General features: G+C 55.9%; 2 protein-coding genes and 1 long non-coding RNA gene across 5 annotated transcripts in view; 1 reads left to right on the forward strand and 2 right to left on the reverse strand.

Moving 5' to 3' along the window:
* The window catches only part of LOC116592791, a 50,976-nt gene extending 49,014 nt beyond the window's left edge, over window positions 1-1,962 (reverse strand). For all 3 annotated transcript variants that reach the window (XR_004286610.1, XR_004286608.1, XR_004286609.1), the window contains exon 1: window positions 249-1,962. This is a non-coding gene — a long non-coding RNA (uncharacterized LOC116592791). The remainder of the gene's footprint in view (window positions 1-248) is intronic.
* On the forward strand, window positions 1,885-12,370 carry SOX10 (SRY-box transcription factor 10). The gene is given in 5 exon segments (XM_032346318.1): window positions 1,885-1,935; window positions 1,937-2,200; window positions 2,666-3,183; window positions 7,867-8,135; window positions 10,312-12,370. Coding segments are annotated over 5 exon segments (1,806 nt in total). The 3' UTR covers window positions 11,016-12,370.
* A 3,527-nt stretch (window positions 12,371-15,897) lies between these two features.
* Window positions 15,898-26,854, reverse strand: POLR2F (RNA polymerase II subunit F). The gene is made up of 5 exons (XM_032346321.1): window positions 26,711-26,854; window positions 24,809-24,878; window positions 21,831-21,961; window positions 16,602-16,673; window positions 15,898-16,069 (listed from the first exon to the last, which is right to left on the reverse strand). Exons 1-5 carry the CDS (start codon window positions 26,728-26,730, stop codon window positions 15,979-15,981), a joined length of 384 nt encoding a protein of 127 aa, XP_032202212.1. The 5' UTR covers window positions 26,731-26,854; the 3' UTR covers window positions 15,898-15,978.
* Between the last annotated feature and the right edge of the window lie 40 nt (window positions 26,855-26,894).

The following is a 26,894-nucleotide window of genomic DNA, read 5'->3' on the forward strand; positions in this document are numbered from 1 at the left end:
GTCCAGCATGGCTTCTCTGTGGACCCAGAGCGCCCACCGCCGCACCCACCCCATCCTGGCACAGCTGGGCCCAGGAGGGTGAGGGAGGAGGGGAGCCGGAGAGGGGCGCTGTGGGACCCCACGCCCAGGCTTCTTACCCTGGGCCCTCTCCCTCTACGGCCACCCCTCCCACCCCAGGGGGGTCTCAGACGCCACAGGCAGCAGGGAAGTCCTTCCCTCCAAGAGGAGGAACCAAGGGATGGACCCACCGGGATCGAGAGATGCCGGGCAGGCGGGCCGCGGGTGGACAGCAGCGGGTGTCGGAGACTGCTGCGGGCAGCTGGACACAACCGGCTGGATGCGCGTCCCTCCGTCCCTCTGTCCATCCAGGGCGGCTCCTCTCTGGGCGGTTCTGAGGCCGGGCGGGCGCTGTTAAAAAGCTTTTTATGTGTGTGTGTGTTAATCACATGATTGCCGTTCACCTGTATTTCGAACAAAGACAGCTCACTGTTTCAAGGCCCCGAACAAGAGTCTGGGCACAGGGAAGAGAAGGGAGGCGGGGGGAGGAGGGTTGGCAGCGCCGGGGGTGGCGTCGAGGAAAACTGGGGGGAGATTGTCCAAGGCCGGCAAGCGAGAGAAAGAGAAAACCCTTATCAAACTCCTAATTCACTGGGCTCCGAGGCCCCAGACACACTGGCCCGATTGTCTGACTGGTTGTGTGTGCGAGCATGTGTGTGTGTGTGTGTTCCAATGTCCGCTCCCCCCACCCCCAACATGCCTTTGCCTCGTGTGACTACCTCATTGTGTCCCATTACCCACCCCCCTCCACCCCCTTGGCCTTTCCCAAGCATGAGGCCTTGCCTAGACCCCCTTAGCAGCCCCACTCCAGACGAGACTCCCTTGGGCTGGGCCTAAGGCCTTGCCCAGCCGCAGAGCTCAGGAGTGTACATGGTCGCCCGCACGGGCCCAGGCTCCACGTGCCCCTCCACGCCCACCCGAACCTCTGCCTCGACACCTGGCCCCTGGGAAAGGGGAGAGGAAAAGGAGCCTTGGGTGATGGGCGGGAAAGAAAAGGGAGAGAGGTGACCCCACTGGGGAGGTGGCCGAGGACAGAAGTGGGCAGAGAGGTGGGAGAGGGAGGCGGGCAGGGAGGGAGACACCCTGAAAGGGTGGGGAGTGTGGGAATTCACGACAACCCTGAATGAGAATCTCCCCACCGCAGACCAAGAGAGCATGAACCCAGCGTGGAGGGAGTTGGGGTTCCAAAAGCCTTTCAGACCTAGCTGAAGAGGACCCCCCAGCCCAGCCCCACGGCCAGCCCCCTAGGAACTTCAGTCCTGCCTCCCTCTACCTTGAGCCAGGCCAGCCCTTCCAAGCGCTGCGTGTCTGGTGAGAAGGGCCCAGAGCTGGAGCTAGGGCCTCTGGCCTGGGCAGGAGGTATCCAGCCACCCCTGCCTCTCCAGGTACGGACCCGCGTGCGCTTTCTCTCCCATATGAGCTGAGGCAGAGGGTAGCCTGGGTCAGGCTGGGAGGCAGGTGAGGCAGGCTGAGAAGAAGCGTCCCTCCGATCACAGTAGGCCCTCCCTAAGCGTCTTAAACCAGCAGCACAGGCCGGGCGCCCTCACATGTCCACAGAACCTTCCCCTGTGTTCTCTTCATCCAGCCCCAATCCTTTGCCACCTGCCCATCCCGCCACCTGAGGCAGAGGCTGGGGGTCCCAGTTGGGCCCAATTTTCCTGCAGGTGACAGGTCCGACCCTGCCCACCTGCATCCTTTGGCTTTCCCGGCCTAACCACGCCCACTCCTACACCTCCCTGACTATGCCCAGGCCCCAAGACGGGCCTGGGACAGCCGCGCCTGGAGCTGGGGTGGGGGGGCCTGGCGGAGGAGCCCTGAGTGTTGGGGATGAAGGACAGCGCTGGAGGCTCCACCTTCTGCCCTTCCCTCCCTCCCCTCCCCCTCCCCCTCTCCCCCTCCTTCCTTCCCAGCCCTCGGCAGCAGCTCAGTGCTCAGTCAGTCTCAGGCTGTCCGGCCGGGGTGGTTGGTGGTGAGGTTTCAGGCTCCGTCGGGACGAGGCCGTGGCCTGAGGCTCAGGGCCCCCCAGCCCCTCCCTTCCAGCCCACCAGCGTCACCCCCCAGCCCCGAGCTGGACCGCACACCTTGGGACACGGTTTTCCACTTCCTAAGGACGAGCCCCAGACTGGAGGAGAGGTCCGAGGAGGTGAGTGAGTGCGCACGCAGTCCGCTCCTCTGCTCCTGCCTTCCTGGGCCGGGGCCTGGGACCCCGCGGTGGGGCGTGGGTGGAGAGAGAATGACACCCGCATCTGCCCCCCGCCCCCGCCGGCTCCTCTAGACTCCATGGGGGGCAGGCAGAAGGGAAGACGGAAAGGTGAGAGAAAAGGTGGGAAATTCCAGGAGCCAGGATTAGAGTAGAATAAAGAGTCCGTTTTTCTTCCTTTCCATCAACAAACCTCCACCCAAAAAGAGGTTTAAAAAAACCCAAACCCACCCACACCAAGAGACGGTTGGGACCAGGTGGTGGGAAGACGCGGAGGCGGGCGCTCGGAGGCCGAGCCCGGGTCTGGCATGTGCGCGGGCCCCACCTCGGGGCTGTGCCCGCGTCGCGCTCCGGCTGCCGTCGGGGCTGCGCTCACCGCCGCTCCGTCGCGTCCTCCTTCCCATCCAGGTGGGCGTTGGACTCTTCGCGAGGACCCCGGCGGCGGGCCCCGGGGAGGCGGCCGAGGCGGCGGCGGCCGGGGGCGACATGGCGGAGGAGCAGGACCTATCCGAGGTGGAGCTGAGCCCCGTGGGCTCCGAGGAGCCCCGCTGCCTGTCCCCGGGGAGCGCGCCCTCGCTGGGGCCCGACGGCGGTGGCGGCGGCGGCGGCGGCGGATCGGGCCTGCGAGCCAGCCCGGGGCCCGGCGAGCTGGGCAAGGTCAAGAAGGAGCAGCAGGACGGCGAGGCGGACGATGACAAGTTCCCCGTGTGCATCCGCGAGGCGGTCAGCCAGGTGCTGAGCGGCTACGACTGGACGCTGGTGCCCATGCCCGTGCGCGTCAATGGCGCCAGCAAGAGCAAGCCGCACGTCAAGCGGCCCATGAACGCCTTCATGGTGTGGGCGCAGGCGGCGCGCAGGAAGCTGGCCGACCAGTACCCGCACCTGCACAACGCCGAGCTCAGCAAGACGCTGGGCAAGCTCTGGAGGTGAGCGCCCCCGACTCGCCTCCGGGGAGCTCCCGCGGGCCCCCCTAGCTGCGGGTGGATTCAGGCCAGACGCGCGCTGCCCGGGCCCTTCTCGCGGGTCGCAGCCACCGCTCTGATGGGACTGGAAGACCAGGTGTGGGGCTCGGGCCCGCCCTTCCCCCACAAGTACCCCCTTGAGGTTGCGCCGCCTTAGAACTCCAGTGGCCTAGGCAAGGCTCCCCACCCGGGGCAGCGGGCAGGAGGGCGCCCCCTCGTGGTTGGAATTCCGTCGGTGGCAGGCGAAGGGCCTGAGCTTCTTCCTGGGGGGGTAAAGGAGAGGGAGGGGGGAGGATCCCGAGGGGCCCACACCAAAGACCTTCACTAACGTCTTCCGCCGGCCCGGCGCACTCGAGGGTGCCACTGCCACCGGCCCCACTAGTCAGGGGGATGCCCGAGAAATGCTTGGGACAGAACGGAAGGCCTGGCTGGTGAAGCAGGGAAACTAAGGCAGTCAGATGGAGAACTGGGGGGCAGTTCAAGGAAAATAAGGAACTCAGAAGGAGCCTTTGAAAGAGTGAGGGATGGAGAACGGCCAAAGGGCAAATCTGTCACTGCAGGATCCTGTCTTGTCCCAACTACCTTCATCGTGCCCTCCTTATCCTCCCCTCCTTCCGGGTTGGGGGAGGGGGGCTCCTGTCTTTATCCTCTAGGGTAAGGGACGCACAGAGAGAAGTATCCCCTCCCATCCTGTGCCAGTGCTGCCAGGCCTGCCCCTCTCTCCCTCCCTCCCGACGTCCGGCGCCATCTTCTTTTCCAGGGCCCCACCCAGCGTTGAGTAACCTCCTACTCCAGCCCCAGAGCTGGAGCCGAGGGCCCTGGCCAGGAGGAAACCTTGGCCCCTCTTCCTACCCAGGGTGCCTCAGAGTCCTTGGTCCCCTGGGGCCAGCCCAAACCTCTGGGGGAAAACATGCCCCCCAACGAGGAAGCCGGCCACCCCTCCCCTCAGGTCTGGGGCTCAGCCTGGCCCCTTGGGATATGTTGAGCAGGGTAACCACCTCCCACCCCAGGCATCCTGGGCAGCTCAGGAAAAGAACAGGCGATCCAGGAGACGCAAGCCTGCAGAAGCCCCCTGATGCCCCCACCAGACTGCCCAAGAGACAGGTCCAGAAAGGAAAAGGGACCTCAAAGTCCACGTCCCAGCTGGTGGCAGAGCAGGGTCAAATCTAGGTCTACTGGTCGTCCTCCACACTGTCCTTGGTGACAGTGGCGGGTCACCCCTTGGCTCTAAAGCGTGGTCAGGAGGTGGGGGGACAGAGAAGGGGAGAGCGGAAGTACAGCACACCTGAGTTCCAGAAAGTCGGCACTTCTCAGAGGAGCCGGCTTCCCTCCTGCTGCTGCCCTCCCCTGGTGGGCCCCAGTGTAATGGAGATGGGGCCTAGAAGGCCAAAAGTTTAGGGTGGTACAAGAAGCTAGAAGGCCCCCCCAAGAGACCAAGAGGGATTCGCATCCAGCCCCACGGCCCCATGTGTTTGCTGATGGCCTGGTGCCCCTTCACATCCCCATCTCGGCAGTCAGCGCTCTGCTCATCCCGGGCAGGCAGGCCTTGGGCTTAGTGGCCAGCCTGCTGTAAGGACTCAGAGGCTCCAGCTCTGCCCAAGAGCAGGGTCAAAACTAGCTCGTCCGCCCAAGGTCTGCACTGGGTAGGGCACAGCCCAGGCCAATACTCTTGGTGTCGTGGGACAGAGAAGAGCAAATGAGAGACAGACAACCAGGAGGGAGACAGGCAGAAGGAGCAGGTCCTGGGGATCAGGAACAGACCGCAGCACCAGCTCAATGACAGCATCAACACAAGGATGGACCCCCACTTGTCCCTCAACCCACTGCGAGGGATTTAAGACTAGACCCTCCATTGTCCCTGTTCTTGTTCCTCCAGCCCAGAACCCTGGGCTTGGGCTCCCTCCAGAGGACTAGTTCCTGGCCATCCGTGATTGGTCCCAAGGGCCAATCTAGCATAGGGCCATCAGGAAAGCGGGCACTGCTTGCTCAGGACCCAAGCCCAGGGTAGGAGGGTGGCAGGAAAAGGACAAGGATCAAAGGCTATCCCCACAGGTGGGCAAGCTACCTGGATCCTGGGTGGGGGCCCATACCGAAATCCCTCCCCGGTTCATAATTCCCAGGCCACCAGGGAGGGTATGGGCTAAACAGGCAGAACTAGAAAACAGGGCCCTAAACCCAAAAAGAGGAAGACATGAGGACAGACTGCTTAGGGTGCTGGAAGTGGGTTGGGGTCGGACACCCAGCGTCCAGGTCCCGGCTCCTAAGTGGCTGTGTGAGCTCTAATAGTCACATGCTGACGGTTGTACATTGGTTGACTTGCTGGAAGACCCCAGAGACTGAAAAGGGGGTCACAGGCTGGAGCCTCTCTTGACCCCCAAGTCCACAGGCCCCTTCCCTGACAGAGAGAGCAGACGGAGCAGCAGCCCGTGCCCCACCTCAGGAGCCCCCACCACCACCACCAAGTTGGGATTTCCAGTTTGCAGGGGGAACCAGCCTACCCTCTCCTGGCCCCTATTCCAGACCCAGGAGATCTAGAGGACAGAGGCCAGGTGGAATGCAAATGAGGATCGGGTTTGCAGTTAGAGCTGTGGGTACGTGGGGGGGTCTGGGGGACAATGCAAGGCTGGTGCGGGGGTCAAGATGAACAGAGCTGAGGTTGGAGTAAGGCTGGGGTCGGGGCTTGGAGGCTCATTAGCCAGCTGGGCTGGGGTGGGGGCTGGGGGTGAGGGGACCAGAGGTCAGGATCCTGTCAAGATTAGGGTACTGCTGGGACCTAGCAGGGTGGTGACAGTGTATCGTGTTGGATTCTTCCCTGTCTTGTGGCCTGTGCCCCCACTGTGTTCTTGCTGATTCACACCCAGTTGCCAGCTGGATAGAGGGCACAAGCAAGGATCTGGGTAGGAGAGGAAGCTCAGTGTCCCCAGCCATTGCAGAGCGTCTGAGCTGGGGCCCTTGAAGTGGCTGAGTCCTCTAGTGCCTCTCTCTCTCCCCGCCCTCAATACACACACACACAAATCTGCGGCCCAGCCTCCCTGAGGCCTGGCTAGGGGGATAGCCTGCATGGCTGGGGGAGAAAGGGGGCAGCCTACTCCCTCGTCCCAGAGGAGGTGCTGATCTGGGGTTTCCATCCCATCCCTCAGCTGGAGGGATCCTTGGAGAAAGCTACATTAGGGCTGGGTTCTGGCAGCCTGGTTGGGGGAGGGGGCGGCTGGGCAGGCTAAGCTGCACAGGAATGCTGCCTCCGGCTAGGAGGTGCCTGGTATGACCACCCCCTCCCATCCTGGACAGGAGGGCTAGGCCTTCTGCTGGCTGGGGGAGGAGGGCAGCGGAGACAGGCCCTTTGGGCAGCAGAGTCACACTCCCAGAGTCCCTCATGTCTAGGACTCTCTGAGTCTGTTCTTTCCCCTCAGCCCACTCCAAGAGGCACTCTATTATGCCCTCCTTGCCCTGGGGGCAGCCAAGCCTTAAACATCACCCCCTCCACTGTCCTCCAGCCCTGGCCTGAGGCTGGACTTGAGTGGGCCCCAGGCACTGCCTTCAGGGCTGGTCTCGGGCTGGGGAGAGGGTCTATCTGCCTCTGTCTCAGGGTCTGGAAAGAAAGTCTAGCTTCCTCTACCCTCTGTCACTCCCTGGACAAGGAGATGTGATCTCCCCTGGGATGCTGTGACCCCACAGAGCAAAGGGGACTTTCATCCTGTCTGCACCACACTGGGACTCACAAAAGGAACATTCCAGAGTTGAGAGGGCCCACCCCAGGTCCTCCTGGCCCAGGCCCCCACCCCCAGCAGTATGAGAACAGCACCTGTTTCTCAAGGTGCCTGCCCTCCACCCCCAGGCCTCGTGCAAGGGGCTTCACACCCGGGACCTCAGCCAATCTGACACCCAGTGAAGTAGGCATTATCCTCTAGGGACAAGCAAAGAAGCCCATAGGAGCAATTTGCCCGTGGTCCCACAGCTAGCCAGTAGCAGAGACTGAGTTCTTCCCCCCACTCTGCTTTGCATACCTCCAGCCCCAGGGAGCTCATCCCCTAAGAAGGCAGCCAGCTCTACCTCCAGACAGATCTGATGACGGGAAAGCTTTTTCTTTCCTTGAAATGAAGTTCCATGTCCCTCAAAAGCCCTATTTCTGGGGCACCTGGGTGGCTCAGTCGGTTGAGCATCTGACCGCTGGTTTTGTCTCAGGTTGTGAGCTTCTCCTGGCTCCTGGAGTCAAGCCCTGCCTTGGGCTCCTCAAACAGAATCTGCTTGCCCCTCCCCATTCCCCTCCAACCCCCTTCCCCACCACCTCCCCGCCCCCCACTGTTGTTTGTGTGCTCACACTCATGCTCTCTCTCCCTCTAGGATAAATGAATAAATCTTAAAAAAAAAAAAAAAAAAAGCTCTATCCATACGTCTAACTCCATCCTCAGGGTTGCCAGGAGCCCCTGAGAGTTTAGGGAGGATCACAGCCTTCTGAGCCTGTGGATCCTCCGGCCTCACTTCCTAGTTTGTGACTCAAAGAGCAAACCCCCACCAACTCCCCCTGCCCTGGACCCCGCCCACCCTCTGCACTTGCCACCCCCACACCCGCACCCCCAGGCCTCATTTGTCTGAGGGCAGAGACTCACACTGGCCGCTGGGCTATCTCCCCCAACTGTACCGCCCCAGGCTGCTGAACGAGAGTGACAAGCGCCCCTTCATCGAGGAGGCTGAGCGGCTCCGAATGCAGCACAAGAAGGATCACCCGGACTACAAGTACCAACCCCGGAGGCGGAAGAACGGAAAGGCGGCCCAGGGGGAGTCAGAGTGTCCCGGCGGGGAGGCCGAGCAGGGTGGCGCTGCTGCCATCCAGGCCCACTATAAGAGTGCCCACCTGGACCACCGGCACCCGGGAGAGGGCTCCCCCATGTCAGATGGGAACCCCGAGCACCCCTCAGGTGAGCGCTGGGCTGATGAGCTGTGGGTGGGGAGAGCCTGGGCACTGGGGAGGCTCACCCAGCTGCACAGTTGCCCCAGTTGGGGTGCAGGGTCCCGGAGGGAGCTCGGTGGGAACTCAGGCCCCCGAGGAAGTAGCTGGGCCAGATGGCTCTGGTGGATGGAAGCGGGCACAGCTACTAAGTGAAGAGGCCAGTTAAGGAGGCTGGGGAGGCCATGGAGGCCGAGGGGTGAGTTACAACAGGGAAAGCAGAGACAGGGTGATTTTGAGAGATGGGTGATCAGATGGAGGAGAGATCATTGCCTCCTTCCCGCCTCCCAGTCTGATGGGGGAGCCACAGCATGGGATCTTGAGCAAGTGCCATGGAGAGGCCAGACATAGGGCATCTCGTTGCATTTTTATTAATGAAAATACCAGCTAACATTAATTGAGCACCTACTGTGTAGAGGCACCCGAATTACCTTATGTGTATTATCATTCAATTACTCTGAGCTGTGATGAGGCAGCCACATTGCCTGGGCTCCGACTTCAGCTGTGTGGCAAATGACGCCCATGTCACGGATGAGTAAACGGACACAGCTGAGTCTGAGCCCAGGCAGCTGGATTCCGGGGCCCCTGCTGACACTAGTGCTGCCTTGCTTCTGTTCGTAGAAGGCCGTACATGGGGTCAGGCATATGGGAAGTCTCTGTCGGCACAGCTCTGCCCTCAGGAGACACGCCGGAGTCCTCCTTTGTGCCAGACCCAGGAGCAGACACCAGAGGCACCAACAAGAGAAGCTCCCTGGTCTACGAGGTCCACAGTGTAGAGGGAGGAGCAGGGATGAAAACAAATGAACGAATCCAAAACAAGTGTGCATGAAGCCTGCACCTTCCAGAAGGAGGCCGTGTCTGAGCTGCTTAGTATCATCTTTGGGCTTTTTTTTTTTAAGATTTTTTAAAATTTATTTATTGGACAGACAGAGATCACAAGTAGGCAGAGAGGCAGGTAGAGAGAGAGGGAAGCAGGCTCCCCACTAAGCAGAGAGCCCGATGCAGGGCTCGATCCCAGGACCCTGGGACCATAACCTGAGCCAAAGGCAGAGGCTTCAACCCACTGAGCCACCCAGTGGCTCCAGGTGCCCCAGTATCATCTCTGTTTTACTGATAAGGAAGCAGGTTAGAGAAGATGGGCATTTTTCCAGGATCACACAGTAAGTGATAGATCCAGGATTCCAACCCGGGTGAGCCTCTCAAACTCCAGAGCACTTGGCCAGTGCCGGACCTGGCATTGCCTCTGGCCTGATGTGAGAGACATGGGCCGGCCCCCAAGGAGCCCCCAGTCTCATAGACCAAGGGCATGTTCTCTCTCCAATGGGATCCCCAGTCCAGCCGTCTCTCCCACACAGCTTACATACCTTACCTTCAAAGATTCAGGGACACACACACACACATACACACACACACAGCAGAAGACCACTACCAGTCACCTCGGAATACAACTGTGGGCCTGGGCCTCTGCTCAACCTTCAAGGCCCAGCTCAGCTTCCTTTCCCCAGAGAGACCTTCCCCAAGTGCCCACAGCAGGGCGGGTGGCTTCTTCCTCTGGTCTCCTGAGCCCTCTGCAGGTCCCGTCACTTCTGAGCTGCCCTCCAGTTCTGTGTGAGTCTCTGGATCCTCCCCCAAGACTGGGAGCTTGTAAAGTAGGATCCCTTTTCTTTCCTCTTGTGTGCCCTGCACCTGGCACCACACCCCCTAAGCATTTGCTGAATGAATGTGTGAATGAGAAAACCAAGGAACAGGGGTGGAACGAGTCAGCTAAGTGCCCATCCAGGGGACAGCTAAGGGGCAGCGGGGGCAGAGAAGGAAGCTGACTTCAGCTGATATGAGGAACAACTTCCCCAACAGGGAAGGTCTTTCACGATGCAGCAAGTCTCTCCAGGAGGTGGGTGACAGGGAGAGTCCTGCTGTGGGTGGGGGAGGCAGATGCACCCCTCCAAATGGGGGTCTTCAGAAACAGCTGGAGACCAGCCCTAGACTGTTAGAGAATTAAGCACCAATTTGGGCTGCCCAAACGCGTAAAGTGTACAAGGTCATGCCGTGATTCATCCTCAGCCCCCGAGGCATCTTTTCTGACAGTGAACCATCAGAATCCAGAAGCCTCTGACTCGCTTCCCACTTTCTGTCTCCCTTCCACCCAGGCCAGAGCCATGGCCCACCCACCCCTCCGACCACCCCAAAGACAGAGCTGCAGTCGGGCAAGGCAGACCCCAAGCGGGATGGGCGCTCCATGGGGGAGGGCGGGAAGCCTCACATCGACTTCGGCAACGTGGACATCGGTGAGATCAGCCACGAGGTAATGTCCAACATGGAGACCTTTGATGTGGCTGAGTTGGACCAGTACCTGCCACCCAACGGGCACCCGGGCCACGTGGGCAGCTACTCAGCAGCCGGCTACGGGCTGGGCAGCGCCCTGGCTGTGGCCAGTGGACACTCCGCCTGGATCTCCAAGCCACCAGGCGTGGCTCTGCCTACAGTCTCGCCACCCGGCGTGGACGCCAAAGCCCAGGTGAAGACGGAGACCGCAGGGCCCCAGGGCCCACCGCACTATACCGACCAGCCGTCCACCTCACAGATCGCCTACACCTCCCTCAGCCTGCCCCACTACGGCTCCGCCTTCCCCTCCATCTCCCGCCCCCAGTTTGACTACTCTGACCATCAGCCCTCAGGACCCTATTACGGCCATTCAGGCCAGGCCTCTGGCCTCTATTCGGCCTTCTCCTACATGGGGCCCTCGCAGCGGCCCCTCTACACGGCCATCTCTGACCCCAGCCCCTCAGGGCCCCAGTCCCACAGCCCCACACACTGGGAGCAGCCAGTATATACGACGCTGTCCCGGCCTTAAAGGGGGGGCCCTGTCATCGCCACCTTGCCCGGCCCCTCTGGGTGGCATGCCCCTTCCCCCAGCCCTCGTGCCCTGTTCCTCACCCATCTCAGGCCTGGTGGTGGCTGGAGAGGAGGCTGCAGAGGCTGACAGCTGAGGGAAGGCTTTCTGTCTGGCTCACTGCCTTTGATGACCCCACCCCGTCCTATCCCGGCTCCAGCCCAGGCAAAGCCCGGGGCTACTAGGCTGGGCAGAAGAGAAGGAGGGGACTGTTGCCCCTAGACTGAATGATGAGGGGCTGCACCTTCCCCCCCAGGAATGACCCTCATCCCAGGACCTGAGAAAGACCCATTCACCCTCCTCTGGGAGTCGGGGAGGCATCCAGGGTCGGATGGGAATCGGAGGCCCTGCCACGCCTGGGCCCGTGTTGGCTTTCTCGTGGAGAGTGAGGGGTCTGACATAACCCGTGCCACTTGGGCCACGTGCCTAAGATCAAAGCCAGCCAGAGACCTGCGTCAGTGCCTACAGTGGGCTACATCTGCCCCTCGGGGGCTGAGGACAGCTCTGAACAGCCTGGGCGGGGCAGGGGTGCTCAGAGGGAGGACTCCTCATCCCCACAGGGCCCCCTCCCCTTCTGAACACAGGGAGGAATTGGCACAGAGGCCTCCGGACCCATTTCCATGCCAGCCACCTCATTCTTTGTCTCACGGAGACAGGGCGTCCTGGTCCTACTCCATGACAGCCCCCCAGACCTTGAGGCACCTCCCGGATGAGGAGTGAGAAGGCAGGGGCTCTAGGAAAGGATTCAGAGACAATTCACAGAGCCTTCCTCCCAGGCTCCCTGCCAACCCCCTCTCCCCTCACCAGGCTCTGCGGTCCCTGCTCTGTCAGCCCCGGCCCCTCGGGCTTCCCAGAGGGTCACAGCTGCTCAGACCTCTGCCCTTAGCTCCAGGAGGAGACACAGGACAGGGCCCGGGACCCAGGTTGCTGGCAGCAGGCTGAAGACACTAGACTCCTGACATGTACGTTCTGCCCTGGCCTTTTGCCCTTTGCCTCCCAGTGGTATCTGAATAAAGTACGTAGCTCTGTCTGCCCCTATCTTCCTGTTCTGCAGCCCCGCAGTCCACATGTAACTCATTACTGCCCCCTCTTATTTATCTCAGTAGACCCCTCTCCCCTCTCCCCTCCTCCTAGGTATTCCAGCCCCTATTAACTCTGCATTAAGCATTCCACATAATAAAATTAAAGGTTCCGGTTACCTGCTTGGTGGGCCTGACCTGGCCTGTCTCTTGGTCTCTTATCCCTGCACCTGTGCCTCCTCGGATGCTTTCTGGAAGTAGCTAGGGGCAGAATGCAAAGGACGGACAATACAGAGGTCTCCTCTCTCCCGTGAGACGGTAGGGGCCGTGCCGTGTGTTGGGACAAGTGGCATCACGGTGGGGTCCATTGATGCCCGGGCTGGAGGCCCCTGCTGGGAGCTATCCCCCAGCCCTGCTGCACTCATCCTGTTGTGGGGCCACCTGCGCTTCCAGCTGGAGCTCAGCAGGAGCAGCCCCTTTTACTTGCCCAGCAGAGGGGTGGGGGCCTGGAAGCATTCAAGGGACAGGTATTTGAAAGAGGGGGGTCAAGCCTGACGTCCAGCCGTCTACGGCCAGCAGGCCTGTCCTTTGGGATGTGTCACCGGGCTTTCTCTCACTGCACCCCTCTTTGTGCCTCCCCTTCCCTACCGCGTACACACACACACACACACACACCCTTGATCTGCTCTGCGATCTAGCCAAGTCTTCATGGCAGCTGCATGGGTCTGTGTGTGAACCCGGAATGGCAGACACACAAACTCATCCTTCAGTGCTCATTCCCTAGAAGCTCTTCCCTGGGTGGGATTCCACCCTGTGCTCGGGGGCAGAAGCCATTCCACGTCAGGGACAAGGGAAACCTCTTTCCTGCCATCTTCCACTGATGGATGGCTCTGGGGGCTGGAGGTCCTCCTTAGGCCAGGCTCCTAACAACAGTACAGTCCCCGTGCTCTGAGTGCTCCCTGACCAAGTGCTCTGCTGACTGCTTTGTCATTCAGGCCTAGGACCAAGTGGGTCCACTCGTTATCCCTGTTTTCCAAATGGGCTGCTGAAACTTGGAGACGTTGATGCTAATGAGACATTGACCTTGCCCATGGCTTGCAGGCCCCAATTCTGCTTGTCATCGGGAGTGATGCTTCTCCTGCTGCTCTAGACCAGCGTCCCCAGCTCCCTTTTCCATTTCTTCCACCTGTGGGCTCCAGTCCCTCACCGCCTCGTCGGGACCTACGGCAGGGCAGGGAGCACCAAGTAGCATAGTCCCCCAGGCTGGCCACACTCCCACCTGGAAGCTGCGTCACGCGGATTCTTCTGGCAATGTCAGCCATAGCCACCGGCTCCCATGAGGCTTAGCGGTAACTACAAAGCCCTGCTCTTACAGACATAACTGATGCCAAGTCAGATCACCCGAAACTGTATAGAAGCTATTTTCTGGTGTTTTCTTTTGTTGTGTTGTAGTGAAAGGCAGGATTTTATACTGAGTTTTGACAGAACTCGTCTTGTTGGATTTGACTGTTTTCCCACCTATACTCAGTCCTGGAATTCTGAATCCAACTTATTGGTGCTCCTTCTGAGTTTTATGTATCTGTAAACCTGAATATCCCTATTCAAGTCACAAATAAAAGAGGTTGACATGAAGAGAGGCCCATAGCCACCACCAAATACTTCTCCATCATCTGTTCCATTAGCAACACTCTGAGGGAAGGACTAAACAGTCAACTCCGAATCTGACTGTATCACCACGAGTACAACCCTCTCCATCATAGCTATTCGGAAAGACCGCCTGATGCCTTGCTGAAATCAAGATTTGCTCTGTGGCATTCCTCCAACCTACCAGACCAACGAGACTACTAACCTTTGAGAAACGGAAATTGGATTCATGTGGCAACATTCTTAGAAATTCTGCTAGCTCCGGGATCTCCTCTTTATTTACCTCTGTGTTCTCAAATAGGAAACAACCTATTCTACAAATTTTGTCAGGGACGGATGAGGACTGACCTTCGGTACTCCTAAGTTTTACACCCAGCCGTTCCCCTCTGTTGCCATACAGGTTGCTAGTCCATTTCCAGGTGCTCACTGCTCCTGCTCTCCGTGGAGCTGTGGACAGAGCCAGTAGGGCAGAAGGGAGGGGCTCCATGGAGATGAAACCACCCCCTCCAGGACCCTGCCTCTCAAGAGATGGAGATGGACTGGGAAGTCACTGGGGATATGGAAGGAGGTAAAAATGGCCCCAGAGAGGACAAATGACCTTGGAGAAGTCGGAAGACATGGCTTGTGCTCACGCCCTTAGACCTAAGGTTCTGGAGGTGCTTGGGCCTCAGTAAGGCAGTGGCTTCTGTGTGTGGAGAGATGGGACCAGATGTTTCTGGAAGGGACTGAAGAAGCCATGCCCAGGCCTGGCCAGCTGAGCAGCAAGGGACTGACTCCCATGAAACAGGAGCAGGTTGGGAAGGGAGAGACGGGAAGAAAGCCACCCCTTCCTCCATCTCCCCTACACCCTATCCCCTAAGGGTTAACCCCCTACTCCCTCTCTCAGCCCCTTCTCTCTTCCCCCGCCCAAACCCCATCTCCCTTTAATCACATCTGATACTGAGCGGCCCAGCAGGAACAAAGAGACCATTTAGAGAATCGGGGCCGAGAAAGTGACCCCGCACTCCGGGGCGGCCGCCTGGACGCCAGCACAAAGGCGGCATTTCAGAGCTGGAATTTCAGCACCCTACTTGATTAAAGGACTCCACAGGCTTGGAGGAGGGAGGAAGGGTGCTGAGTCCAGGGCTCCCTGGATTAACCCTTCTCCAGAGAGGCAGACACCCCTCCCACTCCTGGGGACACTTGTCACTCCCACTCTGTCCACGGCACACACAGCCCGAAGGTCCTGCCTCTTGCAGAGGTCGGGCAAGCCCACTCTTCCTCCTGGAAGGGGAGCTGGCAGCAGAATGGAGGTCAAGGCTGGAATATTCAGGGAACCAACTTTCCCTCTCTGTGGGTGTCGATATACACCCTCTCCCTGTCCCCCCAGGGAGGGAGGAAGCAGTGAGATTGGTCTTACTGCAGGTTGGGTAAAGCAGGATGAAGAGAGCAGGACCCAGAACCAAGGACAGAGGAAGCGCCGGTGTCGACTTCATGTCACACCTGGAACCCGGGAGCCCTGCTTCCCTGCCCACCGTCATCCCAGTCAAGGCCTCGCAGGAGCACGGGCCCTACACAGAAGGGAAGGGACATCCTGCAGAGGTAGGGAAGGAGAGGAGATGGGTGTGGTGGACCAGAAGGCCATGGAGGACAGTGGCCCGAGGAGTGGGGACAGAGTGGGGACAGGGCTGGGCAGGTGTTCGGTCCCTGCTCCAGCTGCTGCCTTGCCCAGCAGGGCTCTGCCTGGGGAGGGCGGGAGATCACTGCATCCCTAAGCTTCCTGCTGGGGCACTAGCTCCTGAAAGGGGATCCGAGCCCACGATAAGAGGCTCGAGGCAGGTCCTCAGGAAACAATGGGTGGCTTGATGAGACCTGCTCTGTGATACTCCTGAGAAGGGAGAAGCCCCTGCAGCCAGTCCCCACTGGAAAGGAAATTGGGGGTTTCCGTGGCAACCAGCTCCCTGGGCACAAAGACTCGTCTGTCTGCTGGGAAGGCAGCTGAGGTGTCTCCCCGCAGCAGCCTTTGCACTGGGGAACAGGGAGATGGAGGGAGGGACGCGGGGGATCCACGAGGAGTGAGGCCCCTGGTGCTCCTCAGTGCAGACGGTCAGGGGGCCACACGAATGGGTGTCCCCGCCAAGCAGTGGGGCAGTAACAGGGAAGGACCAAACGGGTATCAGAGAGCTGGAGGCAGAGCGGGCTAAAATGCTGAACAGTTTATTATTTACACGTAGAAAGAATGTGAAAATAGGATGAGGCACAGTCAGGAAGACGACTCCAGCTCAGTCGGTGATGATGAGCTCGTCCACCCCCCAGTCTTCATAGCTCCCGTCCGGCAGGTAGCGGCGAATGATGATGGGGATCTTTCGGGCCCTGTGGCAGGGGGATGTTACAAGTATATGAGGGTTGGTGGCCCCGGTTCTACAGCAGATGGGACAGACTGTGTGCAGAATGCCACGAAAAAGAAGTCTGGACAGCAGCCTTTTTGGACTATGAGGGCACTTTGTGGGAAAGAAATTACAATAAAAAGAAACTTCTTGCATTCTCGAGTAGGGGACAGTGGGTCTGGAAATCATATGAGAGTGGGTCTGCCATCTTATGAGAAAGAGAAAGAAGTGTGGAGGGATACTGGTAAAGCCAAGTGCAGCAGGAAGAGGGGGATTTCGACAGACAGGAGAAGACCGTGTCTCATTAAACCCACCCCTCTTTGCCTGTTCCCTCCCAACCCTCTTCCTACAGGGCTGACTCCTGAACAAACTAAGGACCTATAGGAACAAGAATCACACCTCCCGAGCCAGGGGTGGGGGAGAGGGTGGGGTATGCAGCAGAGAACCTAAGGGACACCTCCCAGGGCTCTGAAGAAGTGAACCACTTCTGGGTGGTCTGGGTGGTCTGGGTGACTTACTTGAGCTCTTTCATAGCGATGAGCAAGGGATCTGTCTCCCCCTCCAGCTCCACCATCACGGGGGCACACATCCTGTAGGTATAGGGACACGTGTTGGGAGAGTAGGGCCCAGCAGGAAGACGGCGGCTCACTTCACAAATCGGATCAGATCAGCGCCCTAGTCCTCCCCAAGAAAGGTCACCTTCTAGGGAGGCAGGCAAGCATGGGGGGTGGGAAGGGGTTTGGAGGCACTGCCACAGTGACTATAATAAGCAATTGGGAGCCAGGAGACAGGCTTTAAATTCTACCTCCAGAGACACTGAATTTCTCTCCAAATTTCAGTATCCTCACTCAAACATGGGAGACATAGAGCCCTGACTTGCCTACAATGATACAAAAATACTACTGGCTCACTTAGTACTGTCTGCTGTTTCCCGCTCTTTCCACAGAGGATCTCACTTGAGGTGAGGACTCCTATAATTCTCATTTTACTGAGGAGGAAACTAAGAACAGAGATATCAGTGACTTGCCCAAGCTCACACAGCCAGTAAGTGGCAGAGCCAAGACTGGAATCCCACATGCACCTACCCACTATGCTGTAACACCTCCCATTAATAAGCTAAAGATCCATAAACTTGGGGGCGCCTGGGTGGCTTAATCGTTTAAGCATCTAACTTCAGCTCAGGTCATGATCCCAGGGTCCTAGGATAGGGCCTCACATCAGGCTCCCTATCATCGGGGAGCCTGCTTCTCTCTCTTCCTCTGCCACCCTGCCTGCTTGTACTCTCACACTTGCACTCTATCAAATAAACAAGATCTTTAGAAAATAAAAATTTAAAAAAATAGGGCACTTGGGTGGCTCAGTCAGTTAAGCGTCTGCCTTCAGCTCAGGTCACAATCCCAGGGTCCTGGGATCAAGGCGTGCATCGGGCTCCCTGCTCACCGGAAAGCCTGCTTCTCCCTCTCCCTCTGCCTGCTGCTCTGCCTACTTGTGCTCTATCAAATAAATAAAATCTAAAAAAAAAAAAAAAAAAATAGGGGTGCCTGGGTGGCTCAGTGGGTTAAAGCCTCTGCCTTCGGCTCAGGTCATAATCCCAGAGTTCTGGGATCGAGCCCTGCATTGGGCTCTCTGCTCAGCAGGGAGTTGGCTTCCTTCTCTCTCTCTGCCTGCCTCTGCCTACTTGTGATATCTGTCAAATAAATAAATAAAATCCTTAAAAGTAAATGTCCATAAACTTAAGAAAGGTACTGTGAACAGGACACATGTAGGCTTTCCTCACTGGGCCATAAGACATCCTTGTCGGCTCCCTTGACAAGGGCCTTCCACAGACTCCCGAGCCCGGCCCCCTCAGCAGAGTGTTCCAGCACAAAGGAACGACCACCCAAAGGCTAGTTCTAACCCAACTCCTCAGGCCTGCCTCAGGGCCCAGCCAACTCATTTTCCTTCTCTGCCCAAGCAACACCCCTCAGGATCCTGCTCTTCAACCTCCACACAGGGCCTGCGGACAGATGCTCTCTTCTTTCCAACCCTTCTATGGCACTGGGTTCGGCCATCAGCAGAACCCAGTCCGCTCACCTCTCTAGGAGCTCCTTCTCACGCTACTTGCCTGTATTCATCCCACGTTCCCGCCATACCAAACTCCCACGGGCCCCAGACACACCCTGGGGGTTCCCTTCTGCACCCTCCAATAAGCTCTTCCTCTCCCTAGAAGCCAGGGATAGGCTCAAATTTCTCTTCTCCGGCAATCCTCTGCCCCGGAAATCCCTGCTCGGCGCCCTGCCGCATTTCCATAAGCTTCTCAATCTCACTGGATGGTAGTTGCTTATCTGGAGTCTTCTGCATTAGACCATAAGCACCTGGTGGCCTGGGACCACACGTCCTAACACAACACTTGGCCGGCAGCAGAGACTCTCAAAATGAATGGGAGGAACACCACTTCTATCCTCTAGGAAGCCACCATTCATGATTTCATCACAAGTTTCCATGAATGGATCCCAAACCCCACAATCATCAGAATTACCAGAACACGCTAAAAATACAAGCCCTGAGGGCCTGCTCCAGACCCTCTGAATAGAAATTCTAGTGAAGAAGCCTGAGAACCTGCATTTGCAAAGCTTGCCAGGTGATTCTGATCATAGCCAGTCTGAGAGGCACCAGTTTACACAACGTCATTTACTGATTTTTTTTTTTAAAGATTTTATTTATTTATTTGACAGACAGATCACAAGTAGGGAGAGAAGCAGGCAGAGAGAGAGGGGGAAGCAGGCTCCCCGCTGAGTGGAGAGCCCGATGTGGGGCTCAATCCCAGGTCTCTGGGATCATGACCTAAGCTGAAGGCAAAGGCTTAACCCACTGAGCCACCCAGGTGCCCCTCATTTACTAATTTTATTATGACTTTGATTTGTTGTTCCCTGAAAATTTCCCAGAGGCAGAGACCAAATGTTTAACCATCCCTATATCCCCTTTCAAGTGTTTAAATTTCCCACTAATTTAAAGCTTTAAAATATATAGCAAAATGGTTTTCCTGATCCATGTACACCTTATTCCTTTCAAGATATTAATAATTCAAGTCCACTCATCCAGACTTGTGCATACAATGTGCAAATCACGAGTGTGCCCTTAGGTATTTTGTCCTGCACCAACGACCCCACAAACTTGCCAATGATCCTCAAGAAATGGCTGTGGTAAACATCGGCCACCAGGTGGTGCTAATGACCCAGAGTGACACTTCATCCAAAAAATTCAAAGAAATGTTTAGCACTTTCAAGGTGCAGGGTCCCATGCCTGGTACTAGGTGACAAGATACAGACCTGGCTGTCGGAGGGCCTACAGCAAGCAGGGAGCCCCCGGACAGCATCCCAGCCCATAAAGAGAAGGAGCACAATAGACCCAACTAAGCTGAACCAAGCTTCTCTCCCAAAGCAAAGCAAGACCCTGGGACCGGCGGTGTACCGAATGTCCGCCTCCCAACTTTTCCCCACGCTGCCCACCAAATGCATGCTGATCTTGTGAACTTGTCACTCGAGGCACCGGTGACACCTTTCCCAGCCTTGTGCCCCCAGCTACTTGCCATTCGCCCACCACCATCCATGCTTGTCAGCCCTTCCTTGTGCTGTCTCCGGCACCCGGGATACCCTCAAAACCGCCTGCCTCTCCCCATCCTCCTGGGCTCTCCCAGGCAGACCCGCAGTGACTCCCTTCTCTCCTTCCTCGTGCCTTCTAGAAAGCACGGTACCCGGCTACTGCGGGTTCTGGTGACTTGTGAGCCATCTCCCCCAGCAGACCATCTGCAGTCAGATGGGGCCATCTGCAGTCAGCTTCCCCTCCCCAACAGGTGCGAGCCCGATACCTCACTCAGTGCTGATAGACTGTAAGCTGGCAAAGAATCATTCTACTTGTTTGAAAAATAATTTACGAGTTATTCTTTCCACTGGATCATTTTTAGCCTGGACAAGCGCTGCCCACTGGAATGTTCTGCAGTGATGGAAATGTCCTCTATCTGCACTGTTACGGAGACCCTAGCCACGTGTGACTACTAAGCACCTGAAATGTGGCTAATTAGACTGAAAAACTGAACTTTTTTTTTTTTTCAAAATTTTTAATTTATTTGACAGACAGAGATCACAAGTAGGCAGAGAGGCAGACAGAGAGAGCGGGGGAAGCAGGCTCCCCGCTGAGTAGAGAGCCCGATGCGGGGCCCAATTCCAGGACCCCGGGATCGTGACCCGAGCCGAAGGCACTGAGCCACCCAGGTGACCCTGAAAAACTGAACTTTAAATATTTCACTTAATATTATTTGACTTAGGGATGCCTCAGTGGCTCAGGCAGTGAAGTATTTGCCTTCAGCTCAGGTCATGATCAAGGGTCCTGGAATTGAGTTCCACATCGGGCTCCTTGCTCTGCAGGGAGCCTGCTTCTCCCTCTGTCTGCTGCTCCCCCTGCTTGCGCTCACACTTGCTCTCTGACAGACAAATAAATAAAATATTAATTTTTTTTTTTTTTTACTTAAATGGCCACATGTAGCTAGTGGCTACCATAATTGATGGTACAGACCCAGAGGATCTGACCCACAGATAATCAGAATCATCACACTGAGTGCAGCACTAATTCCACCCAGACCAGCCAGGAGTACAACCAGGCTAGAGAGAGGTCTATTACTTTGAAGGTGAGGAACAGTGTGGGCCACCCATAAAACCCTGCACAAAGTGGATATGGTGGTCATCTTTACCCCAGAGAACTAGAGGCGATAAAGCCCAATGCTGTTTGAAAACAAAGAAGGGAACACAGATCAGAATCTCCTCCAGCATGTAGGACTCCACAAAGCTGACCCCAGCTCTTCCTTCTAGACATTTTCCCACTATTCCCTACTTACAGCTCCCACTCCTCCAGATACCCACCATTTCCCACACCAGCTTGTAAGATGTTTAGGGTCAGGGGTTCATTCCTTCAGCCTGTGTTCCCTGGGGAGGACATTCTACTAGAGTCACCAATAATGTATCTGCCCTCTCTCTGTCCCCCAACTCACTCATTCCCAGGAAGGAGGAATAATAACTCCCAAGAGGGGAGTCAGGGAGAAAAAGCTGTTACCTGGAGCCCAGGGTCGACAGTTCCTGCTTTCTCAAAGCCACCTGCCTACAAGGGAGGCTGTTTTCAGGGCTCTTCATTCACCACCTTGGCAGGCAGGCTTACCCCTGAAGACACTGGCCCTGGAGGCCTGCACTGCCTACGGCTGAGAGGGTGAATATGCAATCATCAGAAGCTTTGATCTCCACCTGTCTACTGGCTAGTTCCGGAATCTTGTTATTCTTCACCCGTCTCCTAACTTGGAAGACAGGAAAGGTCTGGCCTGGCCTCTACATGGAGGGCCTTCCCTCTTCTCAGGACTGGCCACAGTCCACCTTGAGTCAAGAACCACCTTAAGCCTGACGGGTGTTCCCGCAGTGCCCCTGACAAACCAGCCACAAGAGTCTACAGCTCCCTGTAGTCACACTTTTTTTTTCTTTGTTTTGCTTCACTAATGTGACAGGCACTCAATTTCTGTATTTTTATGTTGCTACTGTACTGTTATTCAGCTTCTCAGATGTTCATGTTCTATTTCTCCCACTGGATCACAAACTCCCTGAGGGCATGAATCTAGTACAGTGCCCGGCACACAAAGACAACACCAGCCTTGATTAGCAGGTGAGAGCAGGGACAGTGTTTTCAGGGGCCTGACCGACAGAAAAGACCGTGAAGGGGCATACACTCACGCGATCTGGAGGGCGCGGGTGCCGAGTACACGGGCTCGCTCATACTTGGTCATATACGGTGTGGTGATTCGCTTCTGGTTGGCCTGTGGTCGCTCTCCAGAGGGGAGGATCTCAACGTTCTCCTGGCCCTCCTGGGCACAAAGACAGAAAGCATGGAAAGTCTCGGGGAGTATGTTCTGGGTTGAGGGGGAGGACGCTGGTGACAATGACGACAATCACTGCCGCCATCACCACTTATTACATTCCAGCACTCATGCCGCTACAGGTAGTGACGCCTCATTTAGTCCTCACGATGACGTCACATGGTTGGGGTGACAGTGACCATTTTAGAGGCTCAGAGTAGGGGCTGACTTAGCCAAAGGCTCAGGCCTAGTGAAAGAGAAGAACCACGACTGGGATTCAGACAGCCTGGAGATGGGGATGGGGGGTGGGCAGGTCCTGGAGCACAGACAACAGATCTCTCTAAGCAGGAGGCAAGGAGCAAGCACTCCATCCTTCAGACAGGGTAACTGAATCAACAGGTCAGATGGCTAAGAAGTCAAAGTGAGGACAGGAATGTGCACGTACTCACACGCATTCAACAATTACTTTAAGCGCCTGTCATATGCCAGACACCATCACAATCATGGTAAGACAGCAAGCTAAGCGTTTCTGTTCTCAAAGAAGTCAGCCAGCAGAGGAGACATGAGTAAACAAGACAGCAGGTGCTACAAAGGAAGGCAAGGGTGCCAAGAAGTTAACAAGAAGGTGGGGGACATCAAACTCATGCTGGGGGTTCAGAAGACCGTCCAGAGAGGAGACTTGAGACTAGAAGAATGAGGAGGAGCTGCCAAGCCAAGAGGAAGAGAAGGGCATTTCTGGCAGGCCGGGCTGCATGCACAAAAGCACAGGGGTCAAAGAGAATGTACTACTTCGGAAGTATGATTAGAGCAAAAGGTGTGCATAGTGGTTTAGGCAGAAGAATAAATTCTAAAATAAATAGGGGCCCTTGGCTGGTTCAGTGGGTAGAGCATGTGACTTTTGATCTCAGGGTCAGGACTTTGAGTCCTATGCTGGGTGTAGAGATTACTAAAATAAAGAGAAACTTTTAAATTACAACAACAACAAAAAATTAAGTCAATAAATATTTATTGAGTACCTATGTGTCAGATAGTATTCTAAGTGCTTTAAATAGAAGAAGACAAAAAAAAATTATTTCCCCTATAGAGCTGACATTTGAGAAGAGGTAACAAAATTAACAAGTAAAATTTGTAGTATAAAAACAAAAGAAAAAAATAAGTAAAATTAAGAACAGAAAGTGAAAAAAGGGAGTGCCAGGATGGGTGTGTGGGAAGAGGGGAAGGATGCTGCCACTTCAAATAGGATGGCCACGGAAGCCTCACCGAGGGGACACTTGGACAAAGGCCTGAGGACGGTGAGCCGTACGTCGTGTACATACACACAGGAAAAGCACTCCTGTAAGAGGGAACAGGGTGATCAAAGATCCTGAGCAGGAGTCAACCTAGTATGACAGGGACAGTAAGAAGAGATGAGAAAGCAGGTGGCCAGAGCATGGAGGACCTTGTACTTCTGTTTGGCACTTATTCTGTATGAGATGGGAAGCCCCTGGATGAGGGTTTTGAATAGAGGACAGACACAATTTGACTTAAGATTTAAAGGTATCCCTGGACGCCTCGGTGGCAGAGTCAGTTAAGCATCTGCCTTTGGCTCAGGTCATGATCTCAGGGTCCTAGAATCAAGTCCCACATCGGGCTCCCCGCTCAGCAGGGAGCCTGCTTCTCCCTTACCCCTTACCCCTCCTCCTAGCTCACGCACATGAGCACACCCTTTCTCTCTCAAATAAATAACTCTTAAAAAAAAAAAAAAAAAAGACTTAAAGGTATCCCTATGGATGCTCTGTTGAGACTATTCTGTAGGGGCTAAGGGCAGCAGCAGACCCTATAGGAAGACGAGCAGTAATCAAGCAGGTAAGAGAGAAGACTCTGGCAGCAGGATGGCAAATCAAGCAGCGTGGAGGGAGACTGAAGGCAGGAAAATCAGTAAAACATTTCCTCAACAAAGTGAGGGAAAGCAATGAAGGCGGAAGCACTAAGAACGGAGAAAGAGAACCAGGGCTGGACCATGTGTGGGAGGCAGAACCAACAGAACAGGGATGGGGAGACCAGGATGGGGAGGAGGTTTCTGACTCGGTGAACAGGCAGCTGGGAGTGCCATGCAGAAAAGAGAAAATCCAAAAAGGGGAGCTTTGGCTTCCAAGTCTAAAAAAATTGAGGGATTGTTCCCTTTCCAGGAGCCATAAAGCAGTTCTTCCTCCATTAGTCACAGGACAGAAAGCTGTATGTCTTTCAGGAAGTTAGGAACCCATCCACCTAGTTATGCAAGCCAGAAACCTGGGGGTCACCCCTGTCATCTCCCACTTTCTTAGCTCTGTATGCAATCCACCAAAATATCTTTCATCCATTTTGTCATCACCTATATTACGACCACCCAAGCCTAAGCCACAGGTCTCTCACCTGGATGGAGAGACGCTAAAGGTCTCTTTTACTCCTGGACCTCTCCAACTCACTCATCACTCTGAGGCCAGAACGCCCTTTCTAAAATGTACACTGGATTGGGCCCCTCTCTGCCTCAACACTTGTCAGGGGCTTCCAGTGCCTTTAGGCTAGAAAATCCTGCCTGATGTGGGCCCTTACCTCTCCAGCTTTATCCTGGCCATTCCCCCCCTGGCTCCTTACATACACCCTGCCACAGGGCACCTAGTACGTAACAAACATTCAACACAGGCTTGCTGCATGAATGGTGGTATTTCACCCATCAGCAAACCAACTGCCCCCAAAGCCACAGGCTATGGCCCACCCTGTTGGGCTTTTCCACCACCCAGGACTAGGACACTGCTCACTCATTCAGGCAATTATCACCAAATGGCTTATTTGGCAGCTTGGGCTGCAGAGAAAGGGAGCCCACAGCTAAATACTGACCTCCTCAGCATTCTCCAAGTCACCAAGCCCTTCATCCTCCTCCACATCATCGAAGTCGTCACCATCAAAACTGTACAAGAAGAAGAGATCAGTTAGTTGGAGCATCACACTAGAATCAAAGAAAGAAGAGATCTGTGTCTCATCTGATATGTAGAAAGGGCTCAATAAGTAACTACATAATGAGCAAATCAAACTTCCGCTCCATTTTACTCCTTCATCTTTATTCCATCAGCCCACAAATTTTGCTAGGACTCATTCGTTCTCCATCACTGTTTCCCTCTCTACTGGGTCATTCCCATGAATGTATAAACATGTAGTTATTTCCCCACCTTAAAAAACAAACAGGGGTGCCTGGATGGCTCAGTCACTTAAGCATCTGACTCTTGGTTTCGGTTCAGGTCATGATCTCAGGGTTGTGGGATGGAACCCCATCTGCGCTCTGCGCTCAGCACGGAGTCTGCTTAAGATTGTCTCTCCCTCCCTCTCTCTCTGCCCTTCCCCACCGCTCTCTCACTCTCTCTCACATAAATACTCTTTAAAAACAAAAAATGTACTTCTCTTTTACCTCCCGCAGAGTCCTAGTTCCATGCTTCTCTTAGAAGCAAAATTCATGAGATGCCTATCTTCCCTGTCTCCAATTTCTCTCTCCTCATTCTGTCATAATCTCACTCCAGTAAGACCTTCACCCCCACAGTTTCAGCAAAACCACTCTTCTCAAGTTCATTAATGACTGCCACACTGCTAAATCCAATTGACAATTCTTGTTCTCATTTAGTTGATCTATCAGTTGGCCCACTAGACGACTCCCCCGCTCCCCCCCCCACTCAATATACTCTCCTCATTTGACTGCAAGGCCTCCTCTCTCTCCTGGGGTTCCCTACCTCACTGGCTGCTCCATCTCGGTCTCCTCTGCTGATTTCTCCTCTTCTACCAGGAGCACTCAATGCTAGAATGTTCTAACACCTGGGTCACCAGCCATCTACTCTTCCCTACTGACACTCCCCTGGTGATCTCACCTGGTTCTTAGTTCTGACTAACAAACTTAGGCTGCTGATTCCACTATTTTTTTTTTAATTTTATTTATTTATTTTATTTTATTTATTTTACTGTAAAATTTTATTATAAAATTTATTTATTTGTTTGCTTGTTTGTTTGACAGGCAGCGATCACAAGTAGGCAGAGAGGCAGGCTCCCAGCCGAGCAGAGAGCCGGATGCGGGGCGTGATCCCACGACCCTGGGACCATGACCAGAGCTGAAGACAGAGGCTCTCACCACCCACTGAGCCACCCAGTCACCCCTGATGCCACTATTTTTATCTTCAGAGAAGACTCTCCTCCGACCACGCACATCCGGAAATCTTCACGCCCTAGCTTCTTAATCAATCCAGAATTCAAAACCACTTGTGACCACGTCTACTAGTGTCACCCCAGTCCAAGCCACTCCCTCCTTTCACCGAGATTACTGCAACCCTTAACAGACATTCACACACACACACCCCCGGGGCTCGCCAGACTGTCCCCTGGATGACTTCTGGGCTACACGCTTCTAGCGCGTACTCTCACACGACCCCGTACTATCTGTTTCAGCGCCTGTCCCCTCTCCGGGGAGCAGAGCTATGCCTAATTCACCTCAATACTCCCAATACAAAACACACAGTCCGGCTCGCCGAAAGTCTGCTGTAAGTCCTTTTCACTGCTCCTCTCTGGACCCTCGAGTCGGGCCTTTCCGTGCCCAGCCTCTCGCCCGGTCTTTACTCAGGGCTCCCCGCCCTTCCCCTCCCCAGCCCCGCGCCCCCTCAGTACCCGCAGTCCCCTCAGAGCCTGCCCCTGGAGCCTGGCTCCACAGCCGCCTTCGGCCCAGGCTCCCGCTTCACCCGCCCCTTCCGAAGCTCCCGCACTCACTTGTCCTCGTTGTCTGACATGACGCCCGCAGCGACGCGACGCGGCCCGGCGCTGTAGACCCTCGCGGAGACCCACACACACGGAGCCTGACTCCCGCGCGGTGCCCCGCGGACTCTACGCCTGCGCCGTGACCCAGAGACAAGTACTTCCGGGAGGCAGGCCGGAGCCGTAACTGTGCGCACGC

Source organism: Mustela erminea, chromosome 6 (assembly GCF_009829155.1).
Source record: "Mustela erminea isolate mMusErm1 chromosome 6, mMusErm1.Pri, whole genome shotgun sequence".
In the NCBI taxonomy this organism is placed as follows: Eukaryota; Metazoa; Chordata; class Mammalia; order Carnivora; family Mustelidae; genus Mustela; species Mustela erminea.

Bases quoted from the DNA above. Each gene is read 5' to 3' on its own strand.
- POLR2F (XM_032346321.1), bottom strand. From the start codon at position 26,730: ATGTCAGACAACGAGGACAA. The intron at 21,962-24,808 runs GTCAGTATTTAG...CTTTGTGCCCAG, and splicing joins ACTTGGAGAATGCTGAGGAG to GAGGGCCAGGAGAACGTTGA. The intron at 16,674-21,830 runs GTGAGTGTATGC...CTATACCTACAG, and splicing joins ACCCGCGCCCTCCAGATCGC to GATGTGTGCCCCCGTGATGG.